This window comes from Tachypleus tridentatus, chromosome 9, assembly GCF_004210375.1.
Source record: "Tachypleus tridentatus isolate NWPU-2018 chromosome 9, ASM421037v1, whole genome shotgun sequence".
In the NCBI taxonomy this organism is placed as follows: Eukaryota; Metazoa; Arthropoda; class Merostomata; order Xiphosura; family Limulidae; genus Tachypleus; species Tachypleus tridentatus.
In genome coordinates this window covers 135,646,082-135,669,524 of record NC_134833.1, presented here as the reverse complement: position 1 = coordinate 135,669,524, position 23,443 = coordinate 135,646,082, and the positions used below count along the sequence as shown (strand labels likewise).

The window sequence follows — 23,443 nt, the reverse complement described above, 5'->3', positions numbered from 1 at the left end:
AGCCCCAAAAGCAATTCCAAAACAGTGGAAACTCAAAAAGATACATTTGAAAAATCTGGAAAAACAAATACAAGGTCTTAAATAATATTTAAAACTTTAGCAAGAAAATGACAGAACTATTCAATGAAAACTTCCTGTTGTATAACTACAAACTGAGAAGTGATTACACACTGCACAGAAAAGATGCTAGTGATATGTCATATTCCAATTGGTGGAGGGTTACAGCATGACAATATGCAAATATCTCACATGAATAGACGTAAGGGTAGGTAGCAGTATCAAACCTAATGGTGAGCAAACATTTTCACATATAAAAGGCAATATAAGTTGAGAAAAGCTAAGATGTATTTGGAAATTTATATTTTGTTCAAACACTTAATTTAGTTTGTAAGATCCACTCTACTGAACTTTTCCTAAAGTTATAAAGCCAAAAGGAGAAATTATGATAAGTGATAAAAAGTTTAACACAGCAACCAGTGACAACGTCTACAATAAGCCTTTAAATGAAATGCAACAGAATATTGAACTCAAACCTAAAAAATCTTCTACTACAAAATGCAAGGAAAATAAGTAAATAGTCCAATGCACATTATAACAGATTTACTGTTGAACATTCATTTTAGTGCTTACATTTGTTTCAATATAGTTTTTTTTACACATATGATGTACATTGTTGGAAGTGTATTGCCTAAGTCCCACATGTCCTCTAAATTTGTATAAGATTCTTGAGAGCAAGAATCAACAAGAATGTTGAACATTCAAAAATCTCACCTCAAGCTATATAAACCAACCCTCCGAGAGACAGAATATTATTATTCGACAGTTACAGTAACTATACTATAAGCCTCGGAAGTTATAATTGTGATTAATGCTTATTCATCAGAAAACTACAGAATTGGACCAGGAACATTTACAAACTTCAGTGAATCCCTCCTGACATTTTTATTTCTACCAGGACATTAAATATCTTTACTGGAAAATTCAGCTTGTAACCAGTGTGAAGCCAGCCTGGACCATCAATAAAATATTCAGTTCTGGACCAGACAGAAGATTCAGTATAGTTTGTACACTTATCAAACTCTCATATATAAACCAATACTCTTAACAGCCATTAATATCAATTGTATTATTATTTGTATATTAAAGTATGTTTGTGTTAACAAATAAAGTTGTGTGTAAATCTTAAATTTGATAGATACCAACATTAAATTAATTTTCAAATTAACATTAAAATTCCCAGCTATTTGAAATCACAGTATGTTGGTATATGTAACAATAAATCTGAGATTAATTATAATACATAACAACATTTTGTAGTTTAAATATGAATAAAAAAAACTGATTACATATGATTATTCAGTAAGACTCCTGTCTTTTACCAACTAGATTATTCAACTTCAATATAAAAATATCATTTCATTGAGATATCACAGCAGTTATGAATCTTCAACACAGAAAGGATATTAATGAGTTAGAAAAAGTGCAGAGTACCTCAAGGAGAAACTAAGATCAGAACTTATTTTCTACTGAGCCTAGCAGGATTAGATGAAACTTTGTGCAATGTTAAAAATTGTTAGACCTTCCTACATTTTGTCTATTTAAGTAATGGAATGAAAAGTTGGAAACAGAAGCTATAAATTACTATAAATAGTAATACTAAATATCATATTTTGAAGCCTAGAGCAGACATACACGTTCTTCAGATGTCAACAAAAATGTATACATGCCATTTTGGGTTAATACTTATAAATTTTTGTAATGGCTTACTGGATAATGTTTTTTTGTTTTGTTTTACATCTGTTTGAAAAGTGTGTGTATATATATATATATATATGAAGAGCTACATTTACATAGCATAAGGTGTAAGATAATAGAACACCCCTGTTTTAAGCCTTATTTTTTTCCTTATCAAAAGCAGTAAAAGTATTATATTTTCCCAGTTTCCCTACTGCAATGCAAATTTCATAAGTACCGTTTGTTATTATACAGTTATTTTAAATTTTACTTGAAGAGTAACCTAACAAATAATAATCACTCAATACAGTTCTCACTTCCTCTCTCTCTCAACAAAAAAAAAATAAAACAGTGTTGTTGTTTTTTTCTAATACACTCAAACCAACATAGGTGCATTTTTCTTCATTATATTTATCTATCATCCTACGTAGCTTATAAGTTTTAATAAATCTTGTCTGAGGTTTTAAAATGCAATGAAATAAACTGTGTTATATATAGTAAGTCTATACCAACAAAAGTTCTGTTGCATCACTTTTACTATTAGTTTTTTAATACTTAATTTATAGAACAAAACTTAATATTTCAACGTATAAATAAAATACAGAATCAATGAAAAATAGTTACTACTTACATGCAAGCATAACAGATGTCAATAAAAAAAAAACTCATGAATTTGCCACTTACGTAGGAACACTAACACTGTTACAACTTTGGAAGTTCCGCTTTCAAAATTAGTTTCAGAAATTCATCGTTTATTTTAAAATGTCTAAATTATTAACACTCACAAAATATTGTAAATTTAAAAAAAAATAATGCAAGCTTTTGTTCCAAACAAATAGCCTAACTAAGTTTTCTACAACATTAAAATTACTGTTATTATGAATTAGAGAATGCAAAAATATTTATCAAACTTACGACATTCAAATTCTTCACCTCCAACCGCCATAACACCGGAGATTTAGAGATACAATCAAACTTCTTAATCAAAATTTTCATTTAAGTTTCGTTACAATTTAAAATAAAAATGAGCTTATTAATATATATTTTTTAAATAAAATAAAATTTAGTTTTAATAGCAATACATGAATCAACCAATTACTATAACTATATTGGTCGATATAAGCTTTAAATATTTCAACCAATAGAAAACTTTCGTTGTCGAAAGTTCAAGTCGAGTCAAGAATAATCGTGAGCTTCCAAGGTTAGTCTAACAACTGGCACTTTCAGTTCGTTATTTATGTGTAACATTATATTTGAGTAAATGTATACTGGTGACTAGCCCTAATACAGCATTGGTAAACGGTAAAGATACAATTAATTAGTTTTACAGATAAATTTAATTAATTAACTTTTTTTTTTACAATTGAAAAGTATATTGAGATAAAGTATATTTATTTTTATCGACAAAGATGAGACAAATGTAGTTAAGTTGTAGTAATAGTAATGCTGTTACTGCTACTCACTGCTGGTACTATTACTATTTTTGTGTTCAGTGAACCTAGTTTACGAACTGGATATTTACTTGGCTTTACTTTGATTCTGTTTTATTTTTATCTTTGTCTTGTACTGTTTTTGAAAGTTGTTTTATTTAAACAAAGAGTGAAGAATGTATTTCTAGGCCTTGTACTCAAGTTATACTGGTCTGGTGTTCAGTGGTATTATAGACAATTCTGATTTTCAAAATCTAAGTACTCTTATTATAGCTTAATGTTAAACATTTTGTTAAGAATTTAGAAATCTGTAATACATGAATATAAAGTTAGAAACACTAACTTGAAACATAAAAAAAGATATCGTTCCCAGTGTCTTACATGTAAACTACAAAGTGAAGTTCAAGCTTAAGCCTATTGTCTCATACATTTGTGTAATTTTGGTTGGTCATTATCTAATTGAAAGTTCCAGATGAACCATGGAATTTGTGTAAGATGAGTATAATGTATTCATAAGGTTAGCATGATTTCATATGATTGTGTCTTGGTAATGCAATCACCATTTGACAAAGGGGGCAAACAATAGAGAAGCGGGTACAGCTTCGTGTGCAGTTTTTATAGGTTTATTATATACACATTACCACTTAAACTGCTGTACAGATTCTTCAGTTATCACTCGTATGTAATTGTTTGATAGTCAAGTTATCAATTGCAATGTTTTATTGATAAATGGCGAAATTATTGGCCAAGACATTAGCGAGATAAAGGTACACTTAATTGGGCTTGATTCTTTTCCCTTGCAGACTTATTTATCAGTGACCCAATTGAATGGTCCAGTATGCAGTATCCAGATTTGTAAAATTACGTAGTATTAGAAAATTGGGAGATAACACTTACATGATATAATATTAGCTGAATGCACAGCTTTCCTCTTGCTTTCTGTTTCCTGCATGTGATAACTTTAAACCACAATGCTTTTGTGATGGGAAACGTGCTATAAAGGTAACTACTAGGTAGAAAACTAGTTTTTAAAATAATTACTGACAAATTGACTTAAGACTGTTCTAGCCTATGAACAGAATCCCATAAATGTTTGACTTCTTTTGTATTATTATTACAGAATTAATTTTTTTATTTAGAAGTTAGAATTACTGTGAGAAAGATTATCTTTTTGTCTGAAAAAGTGTTTAATGGTATTATTGTATAAGTGATGTCATTTTGTATTGTTTTTCTAAATATGACTATAAATACTTTAATTTTAGAATTTGAATTGTTTGTTTTTAACTAATTTTATTTCTATATCAACTGCATTACCGAAAATAAGATATTTGAAATTGATATTATTTTAACTTTTACCTCTTTAGGTTACTTAAGAGTTATCGAATGAATTGTATTTATCCAAAATACTATATTAATATAGTAGAAGTCTCGTTCGTGAAAAAATGATACGTTGTTAAATAGTTAACTGGTAGCATGCCATCATTGAAAAGTAAACATTGATTAGTTTGAAGAAGTTAAATGCTGTTGTTACTTGTTAATGCAGAACTACTACTACATTATCTGAATAAACTGTTCTATTTTTAATCATTCCTAATTGTTTTCAGACTTTAAGATGCAGTTTACCTATTAAAAGGTTTATTTCATAAAATAAATGTTACCTAATTGTTTTGTTGTGTGACTTTAAACTTAGGCTTCTTGAAGAATTTCAAAATACTAGGTTTTTACTTTAGTTAGGTACTCATTTGCCTAATATTAGAGTATTTGTTTCCTTTGGTTGGTAGGAAATTGTCAAATATCTTTGTATTTACAGATAAAACATTGTTTAGGTCCAAACATTGTCATGATAAAGTTTGTAAACTTTTATAATAATCATAAGAAATTAGTATTAGGCCTATTGCATTTATAGAAAAGTATATTCTTTATCTAGTCCCTTGGGGATTTTCAAGAGTTCCACTTCTTGCCTTGTTTTAAAGCCACATATGAAAATATTTTTTGTGTATGTCTCTTCACTACAAATGTCTAGATTATACAACCAGTTATCTTTTGTTAATTTGTAGTCTTGACAAAGTTTTCTGTAGATCAAGTTTGAGAATTTCTAGTTTGTGTGTATATTTGACATCAAGTTCTTTATTCATCATAGCAGTTGCATCTTGAGTATCATACAAATTCGTTGTTTCTCTTCTACAGTTGTTGCATTTCCAAGACTGACTACAAAAGAATCACACACATTGCAAGTGTCCTTACTAAACCCTTTTCAAATAAAGATTGAAAGAGCTGTAGAACACCATTTTATAAGAAGCCATTGAGACTGGATTTTCACAATTGTATTTGTACAGCTCCTATACCTTTTTGAATGACTTTCAGTTAGTGGCTTCTCAGTACTATGTGAAAATATTAACCCATTAATGCCTACTGCACCCTGTTAGGTGAAAATAATTACAATAAACACACATTAAATAAAATTTCTATACACTCGTGTATAATTTAACTAACAGCCAAAAAAGAACAGCTTTTACCAATACTCTTAGCTCTTTCCAACCTAACATCCTTTTTTGAAACCTCAGTGATGTCACCTACATAGTCAATGCCTGTGTTTAATATCTCCACATCAGCACAATAACTACATAGAATGAATGTATAATCTGTTGTGGTGCCTGTACCTCCAACTTGTAAATGTAGGCAACTATCCAATTAATCCTTTCAGGATGGGTCAAAGGCCATGTCATTGCTGTTGTTGACTTGCATTCAAAATTTTATTGAACTATTTTATTAATTTATGTCAATAAGTTTGGAATTAAATTGTAGATTATAAATCAAATTTTAATATTATATATGAATTAATCTAAAAGTGATTAGTAAAAGAACTCACCTGAATGTACATTTTAGTGAGTCATGATATGTTGAATGCAGTACTGATTCAAATTAGTTATTTCTTATGTCAAAATACTAAGTCTATAATTTTATATAAATCAGGAACTCAAATTACAAATGTCAATAAGCTAGAATATAGAATAAGAACCTTGTATCTTTTTTAGTTTACTGAGATATAGCTTGTGTATTGAAACAGAATGGTCTATTCACCTCTTTCTGTTTTTTAGAAACACTCCGTTGTATACTTTTCCCACAATATGTGATGTGAATAACCAACTGACAACTCGGAATGTCTTCCTAGTGTTTTTCTCAACCATTTTAATCTGTGAAGAAGCTACCACATGCTTTTGATCAAAAATTTCAAGGAGGTTGTGTCTTTAGACTGTTCAAAGTTTCATATTTGTTAAGATCTAAATATAACTTATAATGGAATTCTGTGGTATCAGTGTATAGTTATGATTTTTTTGGTTATTCCACTGCATGTATACAAAAAGCCCAATAAAAATATTTTGCTTCATAATCTCTACATGTAAAATTGAGAATACTTGTAAATCTACATCAAGCAGCAACCAGGTAGAAAGGTCATAACTGGGAGAGATAATTGTTTGCTTTATTTTTTTGTATTCTATATTTTAAGAAAAACAAGTTTCATGACTTATTTTTGTGTAGTAATAATCTATATACATTTTCTATTTAAATGTTACTGGATAATACAAAATATCAGTATACTAAAACACAACCAAGACTGAGTCAGTTTTATGTTATTAGATATGGTAATAAGAGAGCACATGCAAGTTGTAATATTAGCTAAGCAAGACTAGAAGGTCAATATAATTAATACACACACACACACACACACAGAGTAAAACCTTTTAAAGTGGAATTGCACAGGACCAAGTAAAATGTCCAGCTTAGACAGCGAACATGCATTTCCTTAATTGTATATAATTTTTGGGCAGAACATTATACTTGCTTGACCCAAGGGAAGTAAGTTTTTTGTGAATAAAGTTATTATACTGTTTATGCTATATTTATTATAATAAAACAAAATAGACATTCAAAATGCACAAGTACACAAAATCTTAAATTTATTTAAAAAAAGTGTTAAATTTCAACTGTTTAGTTTTTTAATGGGCTTTCTCATGCAGTTAAAAGAGAACGCGAACTCTACGGCCTTTTCATGAAGTTCATTTGTGCATACAATTTGATAGCATTAATATAACTTAACACATGCAATAAAGAAGGAATTTTTATTTCCTCACTATCTTTTTATTTTCTTCATCTTCTGAATCTCTCACAGTTACTATCTTCCGATTCTGTTATAAATTTTAAATCAATTTCATCAGTTTCTGTTAAAACATTCTTGTCAACATTCACACTACTTTCCATGTTCACAAAATAATCTACATCAATCTTCTCAGAGTTTGGATTTCACTAGAATTGTCATAACAAACAACTTTTTAAAAAAATGAAGGTATTTAGTAGCTTTTTTTTAAAAATGAGGGTATTAAGTAAATAAGTTTTTAATTAGAGAGGTAGGAATTTATTTTTTTCGTAAGAATTATTTGAACGAGTAGAATTTTCCATTTGAAAAACAAATTTCTACAAATCAAGAATCTTAATTTAACTGCAAAAATAATGACAGCAGAAAAAAGAACAGAATATGTTTAAGTAATACTTACCATAACAAAATGTCAGAGAATTTATTAATATTTAATGAAAAAATTTCCCCTTAGTGTGGATTCCTGTATGTGGTGAAGGGACCTTTCAAGGAAGGTTCTGTTCTCTCAGTTTACCTCCTCTGGAATCAAAGCATCCACCCATGTGTTTGTTGTGTGAAGCAACCCATGAAGGAAAGGAGAGGATCCTGGTGATTGAGGGGTCCAACCCGAACACGCTACTTTGGCCTTCAATTCCCATAAACAGGCAGCCTTGGGGTGGCCCCCTTGGGTCAATCGGCTAATCCACTTTGTCTTTGGTCAACCAAGTACCAGTGTTGGATGTTCTCAGCAGGTGTTATGGACACCTGTATCTGATGCTGCTGTTTGGGTATAGTGCTCACGAAACACTGGCATTGTTGCAGTGTCCTTGTTTGACATTGTAGTGCATCCTCTTGTAGGGCTCCATGGTGGGTGGGGTCAGCAGGCACTGTAATTTTTTTTTTTTATTATGGATCCTCCAAATAAAAACTTAAAATAGTGAAAAAACAATCGATAGGTAAATGACCACGTCTTGAAGATTCTGAGCAGCAATCCTCACCTGTTGTACCTCATGTTCTTATATTGCACTCACTTTTAGACAAACCTTTGGAGCAAATGTCTCCCTTTTTCATTTGGAAGGGACTAGTGGGACTTGCTGGCTCTTAAGTCAGTAAAGAAGCTTTGATTTGGTAACATATTGGTGGAAACATCCACATCTCAAAACAGTGAACTCCTCTTGCATTCAAAGGCAATTTGGGATATACCTATTGAGGTTACACTTCATGCTACTTTGAATTCATCATGAGGAGTTATTGTTGAGAGGGATTTGAAGAACATCCCTGAATCAGAGGTTCTTGCTGGTTTCTCCACTCAAGGAATTTCTGCAGTGAGGCATATCTCCATTCACAAAGATGGAATTAGGATGCTGACCAATATCCCCATTCTGATAGTTATATCACCACATCTGCCTGCCATCATCAGGGTAGGTTATCTTAATTGCAGAGTATGGTCATACATTCCAAACCCTCTCTGATGTTTCCAGTGTCAGAGGTTCGGTCACTCAAAGACGTCACGTTGTCGTTCTTTGATGTGTGCTCATTGTTGTAGTAAGGACCATGATGCCTATGAGTGTGAAATGGACCCTCATTGCATCAATTGTAATGGCTCTCATCCGTCCTACATTCATTCCTGCCTTAAATGATTGGAAGAAAAAGAGGTGCAGCATTTGAAAATGATTCATAACATTACTTATCCTGAGACTCGAAAGTCGCTGTCCATCACCTCATCACAGGTGTATGCTGCTGCACTTCGTTCCACTACTACAGTGTGAGTGCAGTCAGATCTCTCTGTGCCTTCAAAAGAATTGTTCTGAAACCATATGAAAAGTCTTTTGGCCTTCATGGTTAAAAAAGTTGATAAATCAACTTCAACACCCATCTCACATACATTCCAACAAATCCCAAGATTCACTTCTTTTGGTTCTGGGTGCAGGCACTTTCTGGGATACATCTTCTCCCACCTTAAGATGCCAAACAATCATTTGTTCACATCTGCATTCACTGGAGTACTCTTCCAACAGCAAAGACCTGCCCAATCGACCCAGGGCAGGATCCATGGAGGTTAATAGACCTCCCTCTAATCGAAACAGTAAAGAAAAAAGATGTGGTCATAAATAGAAAGCTTCTCCACCCAATTATCCTACACACAAATATATATGACCACCTTGATACAAAGGAACTGTAGAGGTTTATATTCTAATCTGGATGACATCAAAACACTGTTTCCCACCTTCCTGTATGTCTTTCCTTACAGGAAACATTTCTGAGACCTGCCAATACAGTTACCTTTTGGCAGCTTTCTTTGTACAGAAACCACAGGCTTTGTGATGGACAAGTGCATGGAGGGGTGGTACTGTTGGTTGATCAGCATGTGGCCACCCTGTCTTTGCCACTTGACACACCCTTGGAGGCCATAGTAATTCATGTTTCCTTGGGTCATGCCATCACTGTTGGTTCTTTCTACCTGTTGCATGGTGAGGCCTATGATCAATCAGACCTTCATGCTGTCTCCCCATTTTAATCCTGGGAGACTTTAATGGACATCATCCCCTCTGGGTAAGTGCCAATATTGATGGGAAGGGTTGCTCTTTTCAACACTGATTCTTCTACTTATTTTCATGCACCTAGTCAGTCCTTTACTGCTGTTGATCTCTGAATTTGCTCCCCTTCACTATTCTCCCATTTTTCATGGATGGTTGGCAGTGATCATTTTCCTATAATTTTGAGAGATATTGGCTGTGGTTGATGCTATCTGACCCGTGTGCCCCGGGGAAAGCTGGATTGCACAAACTGGTTTTCTTTCACTACTCTCCCAGAACTTGATCGTGCCATCATCTGTAAGTCATCAAGAGATGACTGTGTGGCAGCAGTAAATGACTGTATTATACAAGCAGCTACTCAATGTACACCTAAAACCTCAACATGTTTTCCATGATATCCTCATCATCGTGGTGGAATCCTACCTGCCACATGGCACGGAAGGCTCAAAAACGGGCTGGGATACTTTCCGTAGATATCCCACACTCTCAAACTGCATCGCTTTCCAGTGGGCCTGTGCACATGGTAGAAGGAATCTTGGATTAAGTTCACAACTGGCATATCTCCTACCACCAGTTCAAAAGTCATATGGAACAAGAATTGAAAGGTTAGTGGACAATATAATTCTGTTTCCCTCTCGATCTTGCTCTCTAATGTCCAAGAAGTAGCTGATACCTGGAGCATCACCAGTATTCCAGGTGAAAGCTTTTGATAAGCATCTTGCACTTCTGCTTCTTCCTCCATCTTCTTAGGCATCAAGACCCAGGCAGAGCAATCACCTCTTTCCTTTCAAGCTGATTGTCTCTATGACTATAACTGTCCCTTTACAATGGTGGAACTCAAACTGGCCCTTTTTAATCTGGCAGTACATCGGTTGGACCTAATGATGTACACTATGAAATGTTGCACCATCCATCTCCTGCTCTTCTTTCTATTCTTCTGATTGTTTTTAACTGGATTTGGTAGGAGAATGTTTTTCCTGATGCCTGGTACCAGTCTATTGTCCTACCTTTCTCTAAGTCTGGGAAGGATATCAAGATTGCTTCAAACTACTGTCCAATTGCTTTTACTCTAATGTCTCTGTAAGACATCAGAGAGGATGATTAATGCTCATCTTGTTTCAGCTACATACTGCCCTCAATTGTTTACTGAAGTGGACCATAGCAAATGGTTTTAACTTCTCTCTCTAAAACTATTTCCATGCACTTTTGCCACCGACGTGGTATTCACCCTGATCCTAAACTCTGTATTGGCAAAGTTGTGCTGCCTTTGGTCCCTGAGACAAATTTCTTGGGGATTATCTTTGACTGTAAGCTGACCTTTATACCACACATCAAGCAGCTACGGGTCAAATGTACAAGAGCACTGAACATTCTCCGTGTCCTCTGTTCCAATAGTTGGGGAGTTGATTGGTGTTCTATGCTAAAGATATATCATGATCTTATTCGATCGAAACTCAACTATAGATCATTGGTCTATGGCTCTGCCAGAACCTTGGCCTTAAAGATGCTGGACCCCATTCATCATCAAGGACTTCGGCTCTGTACTGGGGCTCTCTGCACTTTCCCAGTTCAGAGCCTACACAGTCTCATGAACTTTCTTTGCACCTCTGCCATTTTCAACTGTCTTTACTATATGTTTCAAAACATCATTCCTTACAAAAGCATCCCATCTGGGATTGTGTTTTCCTTCCTCGATGGGCCATGCTTTTTCAGAACAGACGATCTGCCATTGCTCCTTTTGGCCTTCATATCCAGGTGCAGTTGTTTGAATTGGGTTTGTAGTTGGATAACATTGCAGTATCCACTGGTCAGCCTATCTCACCATGGCTTATTACAGTCCCTAAATGTGGCCTTTCTTTAAGTCATCTGACAAAAGCAGACACTCGTAATTGGAAATACTATCTGTTATTTGCTAAACATCTTTCAAACCATCCTTTCATTCCTATTTATACAGATGGTTCAAAATCAGGTGATTGTGTGGACTCTGCCATAGTTTGCTGTGGTTCAGTGGTTGTGTACAGAATCCCATCTACAGCTTCTGTGTTCAGTGCTAAACTGTACACCATTTCTCTTGCCCTGGATCATGTAGATGCTAAGCAGTACTCAAACTGCACTATTTATACTGACTCAGTTCGCTACAGGCCCTGGAATTGCTTCATGTTAGTTCACACCCTGTTCTCTCTCATATTCAAAACCGACTGGTATATTTCTCTTTAACATCTACTTCTATCCAGTTTTTCTGAATACTGGGCCATGTTGGTATTTGTGGGAACATGCTATTTGACACTGCAGCTAAATCTATCTGCTCTGGCATTATCACTGCTGTGCCTCAGCGACTCTGTGCCAGCTGGCAGTTGACTTGCAGTGAGCAACGTGAAAACAAGCTTTTCCAAATAAAACCCTCTGTGGGACTTTGGCTGTTTTGCTACCATAAGGATTGGAAAGAGGAAGTTTATTCTGACTAAACTACTCATTGGTCAGTTTTTCAACTCATTGTTTTCTTTTATCTGGAACCGATGCACCAATGTGTAGTCTGTGTAACACTCATGTCACAATAAGCCACATTTTACTTTCTTGTCATCATTATGATGGCACCATTTTAAACATGTTCTGTCCCAAAGTTTGTCCATAACATTAGACAGTGTTATTGGTGATGGTGACACTATCCACCTTGGTAATGTTTTTTAGTTTTAAAGGCTATTAATCATTTTAATGTTATTTAAGTTTTTTAATTTATACATTAGGCCTTTTTAATGTGGTTCCCTTTTAAGAATCAAAGTACATCTAGTTTGATTTGAAATTAGAAAATGGCCGTAATGTCAAATAACTCAAAACCAGGACTGGAAAGGCCAACCTCAGATGACTAACGCTGTTGTTTGAACTATCTGTTAGTCATTCTGGTGAGTTATAATAATTAATATTTTGCTACAAGTCTTTTAAAACTTGAATTACTTTCTGAAAATGGCCATAACATCAAATAACTCAAAACGAGGACTGGAAAGGCCAATTGTAGGTAACTGATGGTGGTTTTGTACTTACCTGTTAGTCTTCCTTGTGAGTAATGATAATTACAATTATACTATAGAAAGTCCTTTACAACTTGAATTACCATAGGTTTTCTCTTAACGTTGTAGACTAGACGTAAACATTGGTTTTATGGTAAACATGCTATTTATGTTTTCTGTTTCTTTTAAATTTTGTTTTGTTTTACTTTAGTTTTCTTTTGTGAATTTTACTAAATTTTCTTTAATTGTAAGTTTTTACTGGATGTTTGGCACAGATAACATAGCTGCTTTGTGACATAAAACACCAAATCAACCAAACAACCAAAAATATTTTTTCTGGCTTACTCAGGTTGTAATCGTACTTTTTGACAGATGAGGTAGGTAAAAGATAGTTTTCTGTTCACATTATGCAGGTTCCACCATATATAGGCATTTTTTATAAGAGAAATTGTAAGATAATGCTGCAATATTTTAGTATCTCTGGCTTGTACAAGTTTCCACTCTATGCAATTTCTGGCTTAGACAGGTTTTACTGTGTGTTTGTACACACACACACACACACACACACACACACACACACACACACACATATATATATATATATCATTGAGTTTTAAGCTGCTTAGACTAAACATTTGTTTTTCATGTGATACTATGTAGTCATTTTAACACAAAAAAAAAGTTTTTGTTCCCTAATGTTTTTTATTGTTTTGAGACTCATCAGTTGACAGTCCTACACTAGGTATGGAGAATAACAAAATATAAAATCTTACCAAAAACAAACATTTGAAATGTATTTGGGAAATTTTGGAGATTGTGCAAATATTTGAGATTTTGGGGACAAGGAATATTGTTTTAGATCAATACATAGCACTTTGCATGATGAGACTAGTAACAAAACACTACTTTCACAAACAAATCTTCAGTAAAAATATTTCATTAAAGAATCTGTTTTGTATAAAAAATACTTAATCTGTACTAAAGGTTTGCCAGATTTTGTGAAGATACAATAGATGTAACAAAAGTTATAGTTCAAGTACTTACTGTGTAAATGGGTAGACAAACTCACACGTTACATCAAGCTCATAGCAAAAGGGTGAAATTGATCTTTAATTTTTTCTGCCTGAAAGGTGAAGACAGTTTCTTTTAGTTTTTTTATTTTTCTTGACTTAAATGTTTTTGAAAGGAGAATATTAAACACAAATTCATATGCTAATCTGATTACATTTCAATAATTTGAATATATTCTAGAATTTATGTACATTGTTAGAATTATTATCTGTGAAGCTGCAAACCTTGTTACAGTGTCATCTGGAGGTTTGATCATTTATTGATGAAATAAAATTTTGAAAATGGCAATAAAAAACTTATTTAAAGGTTCCTTTCTTTATGACTTATTAAAGTAGTTGTGTGTTAAATTATCTCTGAAAGCTACAGATTGTTTCTTCCATGAGAAAATGCAAGATAAGATAAGCTTATGCAGCTCACAGATGGATTGAATGGGAAACAAAAACAGAAAAACTATTGCATGTTTAACATTGGTAGCAAGGGTGTAGTGTTTAAAGAAAAATTTTATTAGGTACAAGTAGTTTATTTACACAGAAATGTATGTATAATATCAAAAAGGTCACATGGATGGAAATTGATGAGGGGTTATTAATAGATATATTGTTGATTGTTTCTTATTTAAAATTATGGTTATGGTATCTTTTTTAAAGATATTTAATGTAGTGTGATTGAGTTGCAATGTTTGAACATAAGGTGAACTTAATAAATGACTGCAAAATATTATGACTCAAATTTTTTTTATCCCATTCAAACAGTGTATGTAAATAAATTTATTAACTGGTTGCTTAATTTTTTTCTAATTGCAGTTGTGATATATTTTAAATAAAATCATTACTAACCTTATTGGGTGGGTGAGTAGTTAATAATTGATTTAAATCAACCATAATCAATTTGTAAATATCACTTATCACTCAGCTCTGGTATTAAGAATTGTCTTTAGCTGTGATAAAAGAAAGTTAGCATAAAAAAAGAATAGTCAACTGCTTCAAAACATCTGAGTCTTTAAAAATATACTAGTGTTTTTTAAGCTTTTTTATTTTATAAACATCATTTTTGGTTTTGCCTGTGAATTTCATGTTCTTCTAAAATAGGTATTTTAAATGTAGCAGACATCCATTTAGAAAAAGAGTGCATGGGAATACTATAAACTCTAGAAGTACATTGAGTGTGATTGAGCTTAAAAAACATACCACACAAAACATTTTTCCAATTATATATGCCACTTGAAATGTCATGCATTTTCTGTAAGTTATCTTTTTTTATGTGAAACAACATTCAGTAACTCTTGAATGTGTTTCAATAAAAACATTAAGTGATAAATTGTAATTGCTCACATGAGCATAATTATATCTTTTTTCAGTTCTAAGAGCAGATATAACATAAATAAAGGAAATACCCTGTTATTTAATATTTAAAACTTTTTTTTTTTTACTGTTGGATATGCAAGCTATAATATTTATAGTTACAATGTTGTAGTAAGTTAGTCTGGTGAAACATTTTAACCATAAATATTATACTCCATATATCCAATAAAAATTAAGTTTTGATCTAAAATATGCTTTTATGTATTCAATGAGAAAATAGCCCTCATATAAAGAGGACTAATTCATTCAATATCCCTATAATTAAACCTTCCAAATGGTGATAATCCTCTTCTATTGACAGCACAGTACTTGCCTTCACATATCACTCTGTGTCATAAACCACATTATACAATAAAAAATATTCTATTTTTTTCCCCCTTTCATGACTTTAACTTAAAGACCTTGTTTGTTTGTTTTCCAACTCTGGTGATGAAACTTCCAAGCTTTTAACTTCTTACAAACAAAACTATATAAATGAACCACTAAAATTATTTATAGTTTAAGCCTTTTTAGTTAAAAATATTTGTGAACTAAAGTGCTTGTGTTTCTATGATAGATTCATAGTAAGATAAGTCACTGAAAAATACAAAAAAATTACCATCAACATTGCAGTTAATCTCATTAATTATTGTGAGATGCCCATTTGTATTTTGCATGGAAGGTTAGTGATTTCACGAGTTTTTTTTTTATCATTTCTTTATCTTGAATGCTGTAACAGGGAAGACATCAGTGAATGGAATAAATACAAATTTATTCTTGAAGGAAGGGATTTATGTTAGTGATTTTTAAGTTTTAACTTTTTTAGGTGTTTTGACAGTCTTGTAGGTGGCATATCTATGTGGTGGAATGAAAAAGTTAGAAATTAAACTCAAGGCATTGGTGTAATGGGCTTGAACTTTGGAAACCCAGAAGCATGTTATTGTGGTGCATGTTGTAATGGTATTTTCTTTTAAATATTTGTATGTGGAATTTAGCATGTTTTATTTGTATTTAAACTTTTTGAATACATACCTGTATTTATAAAAGTACTTGGGTGTGATATTTTGATGGATGAGAGCTGAATTTAAATGAGCTAAATGTGTCCAGTTTTGAAAAAGGATCTTGAGTTTCTGAAAGGGGTTCATAGAAGAGTGATCATGATGATTCCAGTTTAGAAGGAACATAAAAGGTCTTAGGCTGAAAGATCTGGTAACAATTTTCAAAGTTGTTAATAGGTTTGGAATTCATAAATGTAGGTAAGGTTTCTTAAAAAAAATTATTGTGAACAAAAATATGAGAAAAAATAAGATATGTAAAACTTAAGCAACTCCAATTAAGGCAGTGTTGTTACTTTTCTTGTAGGTTAGTTGACTTAAGGGTTTGTTTTTAGGTGTGGTAGAAGTTGCACCATTGAAGGGAGTTTAAAGAAGAGTTTGGATGAGTATTTCAAAGATCATGATAGAAGAAAGGGCAGGAAGTTTCCACATGTTGTTTAGAGTAGGGTGGTAGTAGAAAATATTATAGAATAAATACTCCCAATAACTTTCTGGTACTATGCTCTCTTTTGTGTAATCTTACAAGGAAATGATACGGATATTACAATGCAAATTTGTGTGAATTTTGTAACATTTAGTATGTTCAAAATTGTTTTTTCTGTCACCTACTTCTGTTTAGTTTTATCATACAAAGCTTCCCCATACACTTTTCCAGCCTGTTTTAGCTCTTTTGTGCTTGGGTGGATGCATCATGCCCTTTTGGCAAAAATGCACCATTGAAGTAAAAATGTATCTAGAAAATTAATTTGTCATTCTTCTACACATTTAAATTTTTCAAAACTTGACATTTATATAACAACAAAATTTCCTTGTGTATAAAAATATTTTATGTCAAAAATTTTTATTATGGATTTATTTCAACACACCAAATGAAGACATTAGTGTTTATTAGTTTCCTGGACTTACTTTTTTTCTAAGTATAAAACAACACTCAGATCATACCATCTAGAAGGGAAGTCAGGATAATGCTTATTAGTTCCTTATAATGTAGTGCAATCAACATTTTTCAGTTTCATTTGTCTTAGTGTGATGTAATTATTGTATCTCAGTTTTGAGAAGTGGCAAACTTGTGATAGGAACATGTTATGCTTTATTTTTCAATTGTATAAGCCAGTTTGGTTTCTAGTTCAACAGAGGTTCATTTAGATGTCAGGACATGTTTTTTTATCAGCTTCTGTCACAATTACAGTCCTGTTTGTTTTTTTTTCTTGAAGCTTGCAAAATGCTTCCTATAACTTATAAAGTTACATAAAAATATGAAAAGATGAGGTAGTGAACAAGTAATGTAGCACTTGACTGTATGAAGTTTCATTTTGCCAACAAGACTGCTGTTTTTGAATTCATGGTTAAGTAGGATTTGATTGCTCTAAGCAACATTTTGAATGGACAAAGAAAATCACTGAAATGGATGTCAAATGAATATAAGACTTGTTACATTTTTAATTGAAGCCTTATAAAATTAACACTTAATTTGCTTATAATGTTGACATTGAAAAAATTATTTTCAACACTAACGATCATAAATGCATTGAAACTGTGTGTGGGGTTTTTAAGTTCAAAACTAAGTTACAATTTAAGAGTTTTATAAAACAACTTTATGGGAAAGTTTTGCATTGTCAGGATAAGCATTTTCAATAACATCTAAAGAAGAATTCATCACATGAAATATATTTGGGGATGAGACATAATCTGTAGAAAGTTCATTTCCAAACTAAAACTATTTTATCCAGTAGTTTTGTTTTGCATTTTGCAATGCAATGAAGCAAGCCATACAATAGATGTATTGAACTGATTCATCAAGGTTTTTTAAAATTAAAGAGCAAGAACATTTATCTTTTATGCTTGCATTTTAATAGGCAATTTTATGTGTAAAAAAATATTTTTATGTATTCAGTAAGAAAAAAGGAAGAAATTGGAAATTGTAAGTGTCTACAATTTTATATTCTAAATGCAACTGATATTCAGTTGATAACAAAGACTGTTTTAATACTTGCATTTTTAAGCAATGTTTCAATATGTACATTGTGTTTCATCCAATACTCGTGTTCCCCAGAAGTTTATGAATATGTTGGTCAACATTAATTTTTAATAGGTTTTATTATTAATTGTCTTTATGTTTTGAATATATTGAATAAATAAGAATTGTTACTTCATACATTTCTACCTGCAGATCTTCATTTTGAGACTCGTATGGTGTCGTTTGTCACCAAATAGCTCTTTACTTGTTGTGTGTGTGTGTCTATATATATATATATATATATGAAAGTTGACATATTACTAACACTATTGATTTTAGTTCCTTCAACAGCTTAGTGACTTAAAGCTTGTTACTTATGGCAACCTGTTGTTGGTAGTTTATTGTTACATTCAACACCTATACTCAACCTGTTACAACATGTAGATGTAGTTTTATTTTTCTTGGTTTTATTAAATTTCAGGTAAGGTGAGTGTATCGGCAATGGTTGTTACTACCTTACTTGGCTTAAGCTGTTCTCAAATAATTTAAACTTGGTAGAATGTTTCAATATAATATTCTCCAAGAAATTCTATTAGTAATCTGTGTAATTAAATAATATATTTAATTTCTGTATTTTCATATAAGTTTTTATTTCACAAGGTACACACTTTAGTACATATTATTTATTGCAACTTATTTTATACAATAATGATACAAATAGATATGACAAAAAACATTTTATTCTGCCATAGTTAAAAGTAAATAACATGAATAGATTAATAAAACTAACTGAAAATAGCATGACTAGCTATAATACATCATAATCGTAAAAACACTAAACCTGATAAATTTAACAGATGATCTGGCAATAAGAAAAGACAAAGCAAACTTTGGAAGAAAATTTAACACAGAACAAAGTATTTATTTGCTTCTGTAATATAAATTGTTGTAGTCTCGAGTCAGAACTTGAATTTTGTGTTTTAAAGAATAATTATGTATCAAAATGTGTGACAATAAAAACAAATCTTTATTGAAAGATACACCTTATTTACAGTTGCACAAGACAATTACGAAATCTTTTAGATGGTTCAAAAGGATGTTATCTAAACTTGTAATGTAAAATACAAATTAATTTTAAATTAATCACATGATTTTGAATACACTAAATGTACTGCTTGAAATCATTGAAGACAGAATGGTACTTAGTAATTTGATAAAACTTTTGTTTCAAAGAATAACTACCATGATACTTTGAAATTTTTTACTCTGTTAAAAGCCAAATTCAGACTAGTGTGCAACATCGTACAAGTGTAGTTTTGTTTTTAGATATTTATTCCCAGAACAATTGGGAAATTGAAGCACAGCAAGAGAAATGACAAACATCATTAACCTGTTGACTGCCAAGTATTTCAGCTGCTACAATACAGCTCTAATGCTTCTTCATTTTGTAACTTTTTTTGTGCCATTTTGAATCAAAAGTGAAACAATTTTTCTTTGTGAAACATTGTTTTTTCGCACCTCTTTGCCAACTACAGTGCAGGAATTAGTTTGCTGGACTGTGGATTGGAGGTGCTGTGGTTTTTACCACATTAACCCACCCACTCCAGATACCACACACACACACACATCTAGTTCTTCCTTTTAGGACCACGAGTATGTTAAATTGTACTATTTGATTAGAGTAGCCTATGGCAATGGGTAATGTCAACTAGATGCCTCTCTAGCCTGTCCCTTTGTAACCAGGAATGGCTAATGTTGCTGATATAGTTACCATAGTAACTGTATTTGTTTAGACTGTGAAGTACATTGAAACATATAACTACCAATACATTTTGAAGAACTATGTTTTATATTAGTATTTCAGATTTGTCGTTGGGTAAAATTTCACTATTGTAACTGTGTTACTACTACATATGTGATACAGATAATGGTGTACTATAGTATTTGCAGTTTTTTTTGGAAGAGCACCTTTTCAGCTTAAATCTGCTCTATAGCCTTCATAAAGAATCTTTCAATCAAAAAAACACTGATTATGAGTAAAAGTATTATTAATGGTGAGAGTACCAAATTGACAAAGTATGCATTATAATATAAGTAAAACTAGTGAGAATGTAATGCTGTGCTCATTATTGGATTAACTTTTAGTTGTGTGTATGGAACAGCTTTGATCAGAAGTGTTATATTTTTTTTTAACATCTGAAATAAGCTTCTAAAAATCAGCTGTAACATTAGATAACTTTGAATAGTTTCACTGAAAATTAACAATTTTATTATAATTTCATACAAATATGGAAACATATTAAGAATAGAAATTAAATTACTCTGTTTTGACAAAAGTAAATTTTGGTAACAGTGTGTATGTTTGAACTGCAGATATTACGTATAAATTCCTAACTTGCTGAAGGATAAAGCTTTCTCTGAAATCATGCTAAGAAAACATACATGTATCTGTACCTGTGTAACACATATTTTGGGGTGTAGTAGCCTGCTTTGTCATTTTATTGATTGTATACCATGTGGAATTACCAAGTTGCTTCTAAAAACAGTTACATTAAAACTGCAGTCTTTTTCTCACGTTTAGATTTCTTTCTTTCTCTTTTGCCAATTCCATTGAAACTACAGAAAGTAGATAATCATGTCCAGTAACATTAATGAGAATGAAGAAGTTTGCAATGGCAAGAAAGTCAATCAAAAGAGAACTGAAGGAAAAAACATCAGCACAAATGGAGGAGAGAGTGAGAGTAACCGGGAAGTTTTAACTTCAGAGAAAAAAAGTTCAAGAAAACCCCTTGAAGTTTCCAAAGATGAGAACACTACACTAGTTGGTTCAGCAGTAAGTTTTATAATATTTGTTAGCATCTCTAAATATTTTTATTATTTTGTGTGTGCTTCTTGAGCTTCACAGTTTGCTGTTCTGATAAGTTTAATTATGGGGGGGATCATGCTGTAATAAATTTTCTTTAACACTTTTTTTCTGATAAAAATCACATAAATTACAGGGTTTTTTTCTTTCCCCTACATTTCTCTTAATTTGTTTATTTTGTATAAAAATTTGAAGTGTCTGTATCCCTTATCAGATATCTTTAAATACCGTATTTTCCAGTTAATAAGCTGAATCACCGAATAAGCCGAGGCCAATTTTCAACTCTGAAAATGAGGGTTTTTGCTTATTACCACCCAATAAGCCGAAGCCATTTTTAAGAAGTGACAAGTTTCTTCAAAATGATTTCTTAGTCTCGTTTCAGCATCAACATGCATGTTGTGTGTGATCATTGGCATTCTGTAGTAAAGCAGAACGTGTCGTATTGAGACAGAGATGGAATCAATATGTCATTCGTTATTGGCTCCACTCACTGTAATTAGGTAACCAATGAAATTCCAGAAACAACGTTTCACTGTAGTCTTAACGTGCTTTGCTGATGGGACAAAATTACCGCCTATGGTAATTTTCAAAAGAAAAACATTTCCTAAGAAGAAGAAATTTCCGAAAGGAGTGATCGGCCAATAAGCCGACCCCCAAAAATCAGGTTCAAAATTTAGGGCCAGAAATTTGGCTTATTAGGCGGAAAATACGGTATCCAACATAATGCAAATTTTAATTTAATTTGAGAATGACTTGTTTGTTTTTTACAAGATTATGAATGCTTCACATTTGAGGAGGGATTCAAAATTTCATGATCATTCTGGCAATATTTTAGAAAAAAAAATTTTTTAGTTTAGCAATACATAAAAACAGTAAAATTTTTGTTTTTTCAGTGGAACTATGCTGTGTAATTTTTTTACAGTGGAACTTCTCTAAAGCAGCCACCTTCTGGACTGAGACAAACTGGCCTGATTAGAGGGGTTCCACTGTACAAAATTTGGGATTATGTAAACAAAAAAAGGGACTGTGATTGAATGACCACTTTCAAGGGGTGACCAAATCTGAGGGGTGGCTGCTTAGAGGGGTTTCACTGTATTATGGAATGTTTCTGTTGTAAAGAATTTCATACAGATATTTTTGATATATTACAGTAATTCTACCTATATTGTTGCAGGTGCATGTTGAGTGTCTTTGTTTCGTATTCCACAATATAATAACCACTTTATATGTTCAACTAGAAAATTTTTCACAGGATGAAACAGCTGCATCAGAAGAATCTGTTGAAAAAGACTCTTCAAAACCAAACAAGAAAAATGAAAGCTCTAAGAAAGTACAAGCAGTGCCTGTGAGTAGACCATGAGAGATCAGTAATGCAAGAGCTTCGTTTATATTAAAGTTTACAATTGTGATAACTTCTGTGATAATGCATGATTATTGCAAAAATACTAAAGTGGGTGTTTGGGAGGTAATGTTATCCTTTCACTGTATTTTAACCCTTGTAGATACAGGTAGATCAGAATGTACATGTGACAATCTCTTTACAGGCTTACAATCAAAACTTAATTAAACTTGACATCAAAATGTAAGTTCAAATTTTAACATAATTTAAAATGAAAAAGGTCACTTATCTGTGTCGCATGTCTCTTTGTTTACCATTTTAGGTCTCATTTCTTCCCTTTTATGGATTTTAAAATGTCCACCAATTAGAAATATCAACTATATATATTGAAAGCTTGAAGTTAAAAGTAAATTCTTCCAACTCATCAGGTTTATGAAAATACTTGTTTACTCATACATACTTTTCAATGGTACATGTTTATAGCCAGTAAAATGGCATTTTGTGAACTGTGGGTTGCTGATATCTGTATTTATTTTCTTAAAAGGTGTTAGTTTCCAAGCAGATTTTATTGAGGGAAAACTGTAGTTGGTGTTCTACTTATAAAAAAAATAAAATAAAAATAAAAAAAAATAAAAAAAATCGTTGAAATAACAGAAATCATAATAGTTTTGGGATATTCTGTTTTACTGTTTGAATTATTGTTTGTGTATTAAGTTACGTGAATTAGTTTTGGGACACCTAAGTTAGTGATAAATTTAGGTGTAGTGAATACTGGTTTCTGAGAGTAAATGGGATTGGTTCTGAGTAAATACTAAATTGATTTTGTTTTATAATTTTATTGATATAGGCTTTGTAAACATTAAAAACCTATTAGGTTTGGTAAAAAACTGAAATGAAAAAATAATTTGTTTGCCTTGAGTAATGCACAAGAAATATTTAGATATCACATGATGAATCCTGAAAGTTTGCTCATACTGAAC

At 32.0% G+C, this 23,443-nt stretch overlaps 2 protein-coding genes across 9 annotated transcripts in view; one reads left to right on the top strand and one right to left on the bottom strand.

Annotated features, from left to right (window-relative positions):
• Positions 1–2,805, bottom strand: part of LOC143226444 (protein NEDD1-like) — a 54,648-nt gene extending 51,843 nt beyond the window's left edge. The window contains exon 1 of one of the 2 annotated variants that reach the window (XM_076457408.1): positions 2,650–2,805. In XM_076457408.1, coding sequence (XP_076313523.1) covers positions 2,650–2,730 — 81 coding nt within the window. In that variant the 5' untranslated portion in view covers positions 2,731–2,805. Of the gene's footprint in view, positions 1–2,365; positions 2,385–2,649 lie in introns of those variants that run through there. The other variant, XM_076457409.1, reaches the window with a different exon arrangement.
• Positions 2,806–2,819: 14 nt separating this feature from the next.
• Positions 2,820–23,443, top strand: part of LOC143226445 (uncharacterized) — a 37,066-nt gene continuing 16,442 nt past the window's right edge. The window contains exons 1-3 of one of the 7 annotated variants that reach the window (XM_076457415.1): positions 2,820–2,935; positions 20,884–21,094; positions 22,377–22,469. In XM_076457415.1, coding sequence (XP_076313530.1) covers positions 20,897–21,094; positions 22,377–22,469 — 291 coding nt within the window. In that variant the 5' untranslated portion in view covers positions 2,820–2,935; positions 20,884–20,896. Of the gene's footprint in view, positions 3,037–20,842; positions 21,095–22,376; positions 22,470–23,443 lie in introns of all 7 variants that reach the window. The other 6 variants (XM_076457416.1, XM_076457411.1, XM_076457410.1 and 3 more) reach the window with 6 other exon arrangements.